The sequence below is a fragment of the Dermacentor silvarum genome, chromosome 6 (assembly GCF_013339745.2).
Source record: "Dermacentor silvarum isolate Dsil-2018 chromosome 6, BIME_Dsil_1.4, whole genome shotgun sequence".
Taxonomy (NCBI): Eukaryota; Metazoa; Arthropoda; class Arachnida; order Ixodida; family Ixodidae; genus Dermacentor; species Dermacentor silvarum.
The window spans coordinates 1,158,432-1,170,519 of NC_051159.1; the positions used below are offsets into that span (position 1 = coordinate 1,158,432).

The 12,088-nt window shown below is 48.6% G+C and overlaps 1 protein-coding gene across 1 annotated transcript in view; it reads right to left on the bottom strand.

The window, feature by feature from the left end:
• LOC119455804 (Down syndrome cell adhesion molecule-like protein Dscam2) overlaps positions 1–12,088 on the bottom strand; it is a 317,386-nt gene that overhangs the window by 237,114 nt on the left and 68,184 nt on the right. The window contains exon 2 of the mRNA XM_049668624.1: positions 5,533–5,700. Within this exon, the coding sequence (XP_049524581.1) occupies positions 5,533–5,567 (35 nt within the window). The 5' untranslated portion in view covers positions 5,568–5,700. The remainder of the gene's footprint in view (positions 1–5,532; positions 5,701–12,088) is intronic.

Consider the following 12,088-nt stretch of genomic DNA (forward strand, 5'->3'; position numbering starts at 1 on the left):
TCTGTGACGTTACGTATGTAATGTCCAGCGTCACAAGCAATGGTCGCCGCTCTAGAAAGACACAGCTGACACATGTCGCGCGCCTTAAGCCATTCTACAGTGGATCTTCTGAACGACTCCCCCAGCGCGCATCGTCTGGGAACGGGGAAGTGAAACATGCGTGCGGAGTTTGGATGAAGAGGAGAACGAAGCTAGGCTGGCTCGCGTGCGGCGCCGTGAACACTGTACGGGGCACTGTACGGGCTGTAAGAGCACTTATTGTAAGAGCACATATTGTACGGGCTGTAAGAGCATTATTACTCACTATTGCTATAGCGTTTTCACCAAGGGTTAAGCTGAGGTCAGTCATAAAGTGCATATTTTTTGGTCTGAATATAACGGCTTTAGATTTTACTGTGTTATTTGCTAATGCATTTCTTCTGGACCACGCGTGAAGTTTTGCGAGTACAACACTGTAAGAGCACTGTACGGGCTGATTCTTTCAGGCCGGGCCTGGCCTGGGCCCGTTTTTACGTTGGGTTGCCCGCCTGAGCCCGACCAAAAGTTTTATGGCGAGACCCGGGCCCAGCCCGGGCCTGGAAATAATGTACATTACCCGCCCGGCCCAGCCTGCCACCCCTTTACCTTAGGGCCGAGCCCGGCCCGAACCCGACCCGAGACCAAAAAAGACATGCTTTACAGAGTCAAGGCGCGCGAGGATAACCCGCTGCACTTTACATGCACACCAGAAAGTCCGAGCCCGGTCCGGACACGCGTCAAAAAACCCGAGCCCAGCCCGGGCCTGACCGTTAGTACTCCTAGACCTTGTCTTTGTCGGTTGTCCTGGTTTCCCAGGACCTCCATACTTGACTCGGTCGGCCAACAAACGCTCCCAACAAAGAATTGGGCTATGGTCATCAGAGCGTCAAGGGCACTAATTTAGCAACATCGGCCAGTGAGTTAAAATTTGCCCTTATTACAGATGCTAACTTCCCCACGAGAACTGGTACCTCCACTACCAGAGATACAACCCAGGATTTAACATTCCTTCGGGGAATTGAAGGCTGTTGGTACAATCGGCAGGAGAATTTATGAAGTGATCATTACATAATTGAGGTCATCTTACAGACGCAACCACCACCACTAAGGAAATATGAGTACGTGGACTGGGATCTCTTTCGTAAGTTGCGTAAGGAAACCAGTATAGATGGTGAATCTTATGAGGAGCTTTTAGATCAACTAAAGGCAACGATTAAGAAAGCTACTAAAGCAGTCTCAACAGAAATCGAAGTCCCAAAAATGGACTCCAAGCTAGCTCACATGCTGGAGGCTTCTAACCAGATGGAAGAATCGCAGACTTAATAGAAGACTTAGAGCCAAGATCGCCCAAGTTAATCGTGGTATTGGAACCTACGCGGCTCAACTCTCACGTCAACAATGGGACGAAGCTTGTTCGGAAACAGACGGCAGATTGCGCAGAGGAGGCAAATGGAATCTATTGAAGAGCCTCCTTAATGACAAGCTCTCCAGAGGTACTACGAGGCTCGTCGTAAACAGACTCTTCAATAAGCCGGGCGGACAGCAAGAGAGGTCGCAAACGGCCTCGCACACATGTACCTGCCACTTAAAAATGAATATGAGCACGAAGAAGAAATAAGCGCACCTTACTCCGGAATATCGCAACCGGACTTGGACAGTGAGTTCACTGCAGCTGAGATAAGGCACGTACTCTTTAATTTAAATGGCAGATCTGCCCCGGGTCCGGATGGCATCACAAATAAGCTTTTGCGAAACCTGGACGATGATGCCATAGACATAATGATGGTCAAAATTAACAGTCACGGGAGATCCGGCATGGTCCCACCGGAATGAAGGGAGGCCATGGTGACGTTTATACCGAAACCCGACAAACCTCTTACAAGGGAGAACCTCCGGCCCATATCACTTACATCATGTATTGGCAAGGTAGCCGAACATGCTATTCATAACAGGATAGTAGAACACATAGAAAACCAGGAGCTTTTCAGGCACAATTTCATTGGTTTTCGGAAGGCATTATCCACACAGGATCAAACGTGCTATTGACGACCCTAGCAGGGACTTAAAAGGGCCTCCTGGGTCTGGATGTTATCAAAGCATTTGATACGGCGGCACATAAACATATCCTGCATGAAATCTCAACCTTGAACCTGAGAAGCAATTTTTACAATTACGTGAGGTCCTTTCTAGTCAATCGGACAGCTCGGGTCAAACTCGGGACAGTCACAGGCGGTCCATACAATTTAGGCAACAGCGGCACACCACAAGGTTCGGTATTGTCCCCACTCCTCTTTAACATTGCCATGCACAAGCTCTCGGAGGAATTGGCCAAAATCCCGAGCTTGGGGCACGTAATATACGCTGACGATACCACAGTGTCGGTCCCCAGAGGGTCACTCGCTGCACCAGAGCAGACACTACAGGCAGCCGTAGACACCACAGAATCCTTCCTTAAGGGCACCGGACTCAGGCTATCACGTAGTAAATCTGAGCTGCTGCTCTTTAGACTGGGGAGACAGGGTTTTAGGAACCTTGCACCTTTAGAAACTCTGCCAATTAAAATCACAGACAACACAGGACGGATCATACCCTGAGTGGACACAATTCAAAATGTGGATCTTCTCATTGACGCAAGGAGCGGTAATGCTACGGCTCTAAACCGTCTCACAGGGCAGGTCAACAGTACTTTAAGGCTCCTGGGCAGCGTCTCAATCGAAATGTAGGTCTCAAGGAGGACAATCTCATCAGAGCATATCAGGCATTTTTCATCAGTCATGTCACGTACATTGCATCATACCTGAACTGGGGGAAAGGAGAGAAGGCTAAGCTAAACACACTGATACGCTCCGGACTCAAAAGGGCTCTGAAGCTCCCGCACGGAACGAGTAGCGCACTCCTCAACAAGTTAGGACTTCACAACACTATAGATGAGCTCATTGAGGCTCATTCTATGTCACAAATTGCAAGACTATCCATCACCAAGTCAGGGCGCAAAATTCTAATTGACGTCAGAATTCTGCCTCGAGGAGGAGACGTCTCTAAGTTCAAGGAGGTGGAGACACAATTACTTGTGGACCCTATACCTAGAAATATTCATCCTGTCCACAACAAGGGCAGAAGGGACGCCAGGGCCAAATGCATTCTGGGTAAACTGCACCAACAACAAATCTCAGCTCTTTTTGTCGATGCAACTAGTTATTGATCGGGCAACCGCTACGCTATTGCCGTGGTCGATGAGAACGGTTAATTAATAAGTGCGGCGTCACTAAGAACGAGCTCAATTAATGCCGCCGAAGAAGCAAGCATAGCACTTGCAATTACAATGAGGAGAAGCTCCACGGTTTTCTCTGATTCCCGTACAGCTATTAGAAACTACTCCGCCGGCTTCGTCTCAATGGAAGCACACAAGTTACTTATACACAGTATGAGTACTCATAATTACGAGCAACTGGATAGCTCACACCTAGTCTGGTTTCCGGCTCATCAGGGCCATTCGGTCAGCCCCAATGACTGCAATCCTAAGGAGCAAGCTCACTCTGCTGTGCGAGATCTCATATGCCGTGCATCAAATCAGGAACTGCTCCAGGATGACTGCGGCTCCTACAAAGACCCACTTAGTACTTTTCACGAGATCACCTTTACGCTATAGGGACGGCAGGAGGTCTTTCCTCCCCCCCCCCCTCCCCCATCAGAAGTTGAACCGAGCTCAGGCAGTCACATTAAGAATGATTCAAACTAAATCTTATCCCACAGCTTTTGGGCTTAACAAAATTGACCAGGAGTTTCCCGCGGTATGTAAAAGTTGTGGGCACACTCAGTGTCTATTTGATCATATGTTCAGGCTGTGCCCCACCAAAGGGCTTCGGACTTCAACAGTGAGAAGTACTGGAGTCGACGCATATCCAGCGAAGTCCTCCAAGAAAACTCCTGGCCGTCCGGAGAGCTCACGACATCGGGAAAGCCTTTGCACTACCGGTGCCTATGTGGGCGGAGCCACCGACTTAGCCTGGGGGCTTTTGCCCTCGGGCCCTAGTTTCTCTGGACTAAAATAAAGTTCTTGTCATGCCATGTCATGCCAAGCCCGGGCCCGGGTCAAAACGCACATGCCGAGCCCGGCCCGTGCCCGTGCAGTGCTCTACCGTGAACTGCTGTCACTGAGCAATGCCTTTGCATTCTTCAACTTGCAAATAATCGCGATTCATTGTGACAATACCCCGCACCTCCACCACAATTGCGACGATGGATCGTGTTTACTACAAGAAGAAGAATTCAAAGGTATCGCCCAGCGAAAACAGTTCACGGAGCAGCACGCGAGCCAGCCCACCTTCATTCACCTCTTTATGCAAACTCCGCTGACATGCTTTCAATATTTTGCGGAAGAAAATGTTCTTGTAACATGACATAATGTCAAAGTTTGCTCGAGAACGCCGATTCACTTCCAACAAATATTATTGTAAAATTGTTTTAGTACCTAACGCTTCACAACTTCCCCCCTACCTATCCTACGAGGATCCTTCCTTCTTCGAGGATCCTTCGATTTCCCTTCTTGCAGTCGAACGATTCCTCTTGAGGCGCAAACTTGTGCGCTCGATCAGAAGATGTTCTTCGCCCTCGAAGACGCCTTGACGGAAATGACGACACCGAAGCAAGGCGCCATACTGACTTGACCTTCGAACATCTACAAGACTCATCAAGTGCGAGTTTTCTCCGGTGGTATCGCTTGGTCTGTGGAGATTATTCTCGACTAGCATTTCAGGTCGATGACTGAGCCGCACTTGTTGTCCAGAGGTGTTCCTGAACGAACAGATGAGGCCTAACTTCTGTTGAATTCAATTATTGAATAAGAATGTGCTTCTTTAGGCAGCCTAGATTTGGCTGTCTTGTTTCAGGCAAGGCAAATATTTTTTCCAGTTTTACCATGTGTAATGTACCAAAACCATGGGAAGTGCATTAGTGTTACTCCAGTTTCCTTCAATAATTTTCGGTCTGATACCTTTGTGACAGGTGGTATATCCTCAAAGTGATCCTGCTGCGTAAGCAAACGTTTGGGTTACGCATGCACAGTAAAATGCCGACTTTTTGCGCTTTAAAGGACAGCTGGAAAGCGAGGGGTTGGTTTCTCTGACACTGCGGGCTATTAATACATCAGCGTTTTCGTTGTGAAGAGTGTTTCTTCTACAAAATGATCATTATTTTCACATAACGGGCTTAGAAATGCAAAGATATTGCACCGAAACACGTTGTTTGCCTAGTTGTGCACTTCGTGGTCAAGAGCATCGGACAGCGCTAGCAAAAAAACACGGCGAAGGGAAGTAGCTTCCAACTTGCATACAATTCATCAGCAGCATTTCGAAGCTGTTCGCTAAGATTTGGTTTTAAAACATATACAGGCTCTTTATCATTCGTTGTAACCTTTATCGCTTATGACCATGTAATATCAAATGGAAGGCAGCGCTGCTCTGCTTAACTAAGGCTGTCCACTCTCGGCGCTTTGTATTGACGGGCCGTGCTCACCTTTGTTGAGAGCGTAGCGGCAGGCGCGACCGCATATCGAAGACGGCGCCACTGGGCGGCCTGTTGCTCCCGTGTCAGCCGAGCGGCGGCGGCCGGTGCGGCCGACCGCCCGACGACGCCCAGCCGGACGCCATCGCACCCGGGGGGCCGATGCGGCCCCAGCAGCACCTACACCCGAATAGCGAACGACGTTTAAAACAACAACGCTATTGTATAACGAGAACAACGGCGAAACACTCGGAAATTATTAATGACACTTCTCGCACCGTAACTGCGTAAAAGCCACCTGTGTTTGCCATCTGTGATCATCCTACGCATGACTGAAATGTTTATTATCGATGGCCACCTCGTTTCTCGTTTCCAACAATTTCGCGGCATTGAGCCCGTCACAGCTTCTCACCACATAAATGAGATTAGCGCAATGCACTGGAGTAGAGTGCGAAAGAAGCAGGGCACTATATCCATCGCAAATGACGATATACAGTGACAATAAACGCGTAACTTCGAGAGCAGCTTTAGAGCAATACGACAGGTTCAGTGCGAGCACATTGCTCGACGTAGTCTATGATGTTGCACTGCGCCAGATTGTACACATGAACGTACAAACAACGTCAAGAATAAAAAAAATTATTCGCTACCTTCAGCTAGGCTAAAACAATATCACACGCCCTTTTTGGAAGTCATGTGGGGTAAAACGTGGGTGCTCGATTATCAGAGAACCAGACGTCCACTGCGAATGCATCAACCAGAGTGTTGCATCATAAGACATTCATAAGACACTCTACAGGACATAAGGCACCGATGAAAAGATGTTGCCCCTTCCACAAATAACGCCAATTTCTGTAAATCCTCAGCAAGAGATCCCAGCGTAAATGCCATTGCAGCCATCCCCGCCAAAACGCATTTATTTATGTATATAGCTTTCACCTATCAAAGCCTCGCCAAAAGAAGGAATGATTTAGTCTTTCTGGAGGCCTGTGCCTCGAGACCTACCAAGTGTTAGAAAGAACTCACTGTCCCTAGTTTTTTTTTAATTTTTTCCTTTTTTTGTTCTTTTAGAGCTCTGACGTTTTACAGATAAAGAAAGAAAAAATAGTGAACCAGTGGAAAGCGAAAGCAAGAAAATCAGAAGAAAACAAGAAGGCGAAGCGTGATCGCTATTGTTCCCGCCCCTCCCTTCCCAAAGGAAATAAAGGTAAGCGACCCTACTGCAGTGTTTTGCTTACAGCTCTGAACGCGTTCCCGTGAGCGGCCAAGCGTACGGGAAAAACGGGCTCCCCACGGCGCGATAAAAGCAGCAGCAGCTCCAGAGCACGTGGACGGCAAAGCTGGCGCCGGCAACGCGCCCGCGGGCAATGATGCGTCTCCGAATGTGAAGACCCGCGCCTCGGTGGTGCCGAGTCGCGGCCTCAGACAGGCGCCTTCCTGGAGCAGCGCCGACTTTTAATGCCCGCACGCGCTGTGTACTCGCTGCTAAAGCTCGGGCTCAAATGGGCTTCGCTGGGTCTGCGGGTCGAGACAGACGGCGTGTCCTCAGATTAGACAATCTACAGCGGACGCGAGGATTCGTAGGTCTATGATATGTAAAACGCTTTTAAGGCATGGGCGCTAGCAAGAATAACGAGGGAGACCAAGTTGGCCGCTTTTGCTGTGTTACTTGCTTACCGGCAATGGAAGACAGGACGCGACCAGATTAAGGAAACACGTGTGTCGCCCCACTCTATCGGCCGTGGGTAATGACGTGTTTTACTTATAATTTCAGAGAGCTGCGACAGAGCTACTAAGATCGTGGTAGACTACTAAGCGTTACTTTCACAGCATATTCGGGCTGAAATGACGTTAACGACGCCCCACTAGCGCCAATTGAGATGGTTATTTGCGTAATACAGTAGCCATCTTTTAGAACTTTCGCTGTAAAGCCACAGTGGACTTTGTGAATGTTCGATTGTTCATTTTTGTTCAACCGCCAAATACAGGATGAAGTACTGGAAAAAGATGTGAATTACATGTAGTGAATTACAACAGACGTTGTTCGTAAAATGACACGTACCTATAGAGTCTTATAATGTAAAACTGTTCCAATCTGTTTTTATTTCAGCCGACGCGGTGGCTTAGGTGATATGGTGTGGCGCTGCTAAGCACGAGTATCAAATCCCGGCCGCGGTGGCCGCATTTCCACGAGGGCGAAATGCAAAAACGCCCGTGTCCCGTGCATTGGCGGCACGTTAAAGATTCCTTGGTGGTCAAAATTAGTCCGGAGTCCCCCACTACGGCATGGCTCACAATCAAATCGTGGTTTTGGCACGTAAAACCGTAGAATTCAATTCAATTATATTCTGTTTTATTCCAATCTCTTGACGTGAAATTTAGGTAACCGCCGACGCAAGCATAGAGCGTGTTGCGACGAAAGACCTCCGATGGCGCCCCTGGAGTGCGAACGGAGATCTTTGTTCGAAACGCGTTCAGTTCAGTTGCTGCGACGTGACAAAGTGGCAGCATGCAAAATGTTTTGAGAACGGGAGGGAGAGAGCAGCCATCCGGCAAGCGGTGAACCATTCCGTAGCCGCAGCAGCCGTTTGGATTCAATCCAATCCATCCGACGTGCCATGCGAAGCCAGTCTCGTAGCGAGCGGATGATCGCTCGAACTTCACATCTCTCGTCGAGTTCTGCTCCTAGCAGACGACGTGCTCGTAATCAAAATGATTGACAGGAGTGTGTCGTCAATTTGATGCCACCAAAAACGCGAATTCCCCGACCGTTTGTCATCCGGGGAATTCACCGCTTTCCGATCGGCTGCTCTCTACCTCCCGTTCTTATAAATTTTGCATAATGCCCCTTTCTGACGTCGCAGCTACTGAACAGAAAGTGAAACGAACAAAGATATCCGATCGTGCTCCAGCAGCATTGTTTGAACCACGCAATCGAATGCCCTCCTTGTTCATAGGCGGTCAAATTTGCTTGCTTTCAAAGCGAGTAGCATTGCCTACCTTGACAGATTTTTCTTCTCTGACTAGCTTACAAGAGGCAAGGAGTACGCAGAAGTCGAAATGGTTTCAGTGGGATCGCGCTACCGCACTGTAGATAATCGGATGAAGAGCGTGCTGCTGCCGTCTGCGATTGGTCCGCTTCCCTTACTTAGCTTGCGGTGGCTGGTGGAAAATCACGGAGGCGTGCATCGGAACGGTAAAAATGCCACTAAAACGGATCGTCAGCGAAGACGACTTGGCAGAACTATGTTGTATATTTGCCGAAATGGCTCGACAATGTTATACTGCCACGCAAAAATGTTTTATTACATGCGAAATAAATCCATTCGCCCCGGCAGCTCCGAGTACCCACTGCCAGAGTGATCAGTCGGCAGGCATCCTGTATTCCTTTCAGAACGGGGCAGTCTCCGGCTATGCCGAAATAAAAATAAGTTTTGTTCGGCATATTAATGTATCTTTAATGCATGCCCGTCACTTTGACGTGGTGAGTTTTCGCTGTATGGTGGCGTCATGTGGCAGAAAGGCCAAGTGCGTCCTCACACTTGGCCTTGATGATTGCGTCGGCTGTTACTTAATTTTGACATCAGCCAGGAGAATGTATTAAAAACTTGGAGTACGCTTATGCTTCGCCTTTAAGAGTGGAACGCGATAGCGTTATTGGACGCCGTTGACGCCGTCACCGACACCGTATTTTCTGCCACATGGGACCCGATCAAAATTTAGAAAGGCCCGGTTTTCAACATTCCCCTCAATGTTGCCTTAAATCAAGGTACGGCGAAATACCATCAGAATTGGAGGACACCCAATGTTCGCGTTTAAGAGTGGAACGCCATATCATTCAAAGCTACATGGCTGCTTATCAGAATTTTTTCTCGTATATTCAAATTACAATCCGACGCTATCACGCCTGTACGTCATGGTTAAGTCGTACTTTACGATTTTTCTGACGGATTTTACGTTGAGAAATTCAATTTTTGTTCACTAACGCCTTGCGCCACGCGAAGGGCCCGCCCGGTCGGGGTGGTTCGGCATGATTATTTCCGCCAGACACCGATGCTTAACGCCGACGCCAGATTTTCTGCGACACGGGGCCCTTAACGCTATCACGTTAAAGCAGATTGGAATAGTTTTGCGTTATAGGGCCCCAGGAGACTTCGCGGTTTTCGTGACGTCGCGTGGCAAACAGGCGAAGGCCGGAAAAACTTGTGACCATTTGTGGATGGCTCATAGAGAAATGGATAGAAGTGGTTCGGATAGGTTTATGCTATAGCCCCCCTTTTCATTTCTTTTTCCACTTTTTTTTTAGTTTTTCGGTTTACTTTAAAAAATAAATTTGTCACTTACAAAACCCGAAAATTAATACTAAAATGCTAAGCTACACCTACTGTATAGTCGAGTACAACTTCAGAAGGCAGTGGCATTTACCCCCCCCCCCCCCCCTCCCCAAAGGTGGATGCAAACGAGACTCCACCATTGTGCGCGCTCTCTACACACGTCATGACCCGGACGGCCGGTGACCCCGCCGACGGCAACATGGTCGCCCGCGCTTCGAAATGGGCGGGACTTTTGAGTGGGACTGTTTCTCCAGTCGCGGATGCAATTGGCTGCCGCACTTCGGTTATCTGGACGGAGCCTCTCGTGCCTTCTTAAGTTGTACCCGACTATAGTAATAAGATAATATCTAAACATCATGACGACAGATAAAGTAGACAGTCATCGAAATTCAAAACAAAACTCCATTTCCCTGTTTTCTAAGGAGTGTGAATTGATAAGCGAACGCGGGAGTTTGAAAATAGCCAATCTGTATTATATATGCAGTAAGGGTGCATTTAAGTTGATCACGTGACCATACAATTATTCGGGGTTCTGGGGTCCTCTAGACACGAAGGCCGCATAACCCGCCAGCAAATTTGAAGCTCCGCCCCATTGACGCGCTAATGGCTCAGCTGCCGCGCAACTGGCGCACACCTGTCGCGCAGGCGCGCGCTCATTGGTGCGGAGATTGGACACCGGGCGCCGTTCGCCACAGCTAGGGCACCTTGATGCTAGCGCACAACGGAAGGTGCCCATCGAGGCACACTACCCACAGCTGCTCTCAGACTGCAAGCATGCCTCGATCAAAAAAGGTGAGCCTTGCTTCTACGCCAAGCGTCAGAACAGCCAGGGATAGTCACAGCTACCCTAATCCAATCGAAGAAGACAAGCAAGAGCGTTTAGCTCGCGAACGCGCGAATAAGAACTTCTCACCCCTATAATTTCCCTGAAGGGAATTTCGGTCGTAATTTTCTCCGTTTAGTTCTTTCGTGTTATTAATACACTCAACGTGGAAGTTGATGACTAGCCGTGAAGAAACGCATCAGAAATGAACACGACTATCATAAGGGCTGCAGAAGCGTCTGCAGAAATCCGCCTGTGACACGCACACTAGCAGCCCACTGTAATGCATGCTTGGCGAATACATTGTAAGGAATTAGCGCCGTTTCAACTTGTTCAACCCGGTACGATGCTGTTCATAATTAGCTTCAATTGCTAGCGGCTCTACGACGGAATCACAATTGATTTTTCCTTCTTTGGCACATCGTATGTTCTTGTCCCGCGGAGGCAGCCATCACAGAGTTCGGTATTTAAATGCGCATCTCCATGAAAAATTATTGCACGCCTTGTAAATTACACACTATGCTTCAAGCAGACGCACCTTCAATTCTTCCCCGTTCTCATTTAGAAGCCCAACTCGCCGTGAGAGGGCGCAACAAGCGCATTTTGTGCAAAGCATCCGACAGAGAAGCGGCGGCAATGAAAGATGCATAAATGAGCAGAATTGCAGCGGTTGCAGGCAAAGACATTGAAAAAGTAATGAAGAGTGGTTGAGCGTATCGTAAAGGTTTATAGCTTGGGGGAGGGGGAAGAATTATACGCACGAAGATCTGGGGAGCGCTAAAGGGGAAACACGGTAATACGACGCCAGCCGCATGCGGGCGAGGAAGGGCGACGAGGCCAGTGGCCTGAATATAGAGAGGGAAGAGGGTAAGAGCTCAGTGAGAAGGGCGAAAGCCAGCAAACGTGCAAGAACCGAAACCAAGTTAAGTCATGATATCAGACGCCAGAATGTCGTTTTCGTTTCGTCGTTCGCACACGACCTTTATGTCGGCGTTGCTTCAGCCAGCTGTGTCTCTCTCTTTCTCGGCTCCTTAGGTTCCTTTACATTTCTTAGTTCTTTTTTTTTCATTACTTTCACATATATTTTTGTCGAACGTGCATCGGAACACCGTAGAAGACAGGAGGAAGTGGGCGCTAGGGGGCACTGTAGTGCGCGGTAATTGCGCCTCAAAATCGAAGCCGCTCGGCTGCGAGTCTCTTAATGCTCCCACTGTGCCTCGGGCGGGGAGGAAGAGCCGGTCGGTATTATGAAAGGAGGGGACCGCCGTGAAAGTATGCTGCGTGCGCCGAGAAACATAAACTGAGGAGAAGAAACGGCGAGGGATGAGCTCGATCCGGAAGACCATAATATCAGCCTGAATTTTTTAAAACAAGATATTGTAAGTAAATAGCATAAGAGAAAAGGACGTCG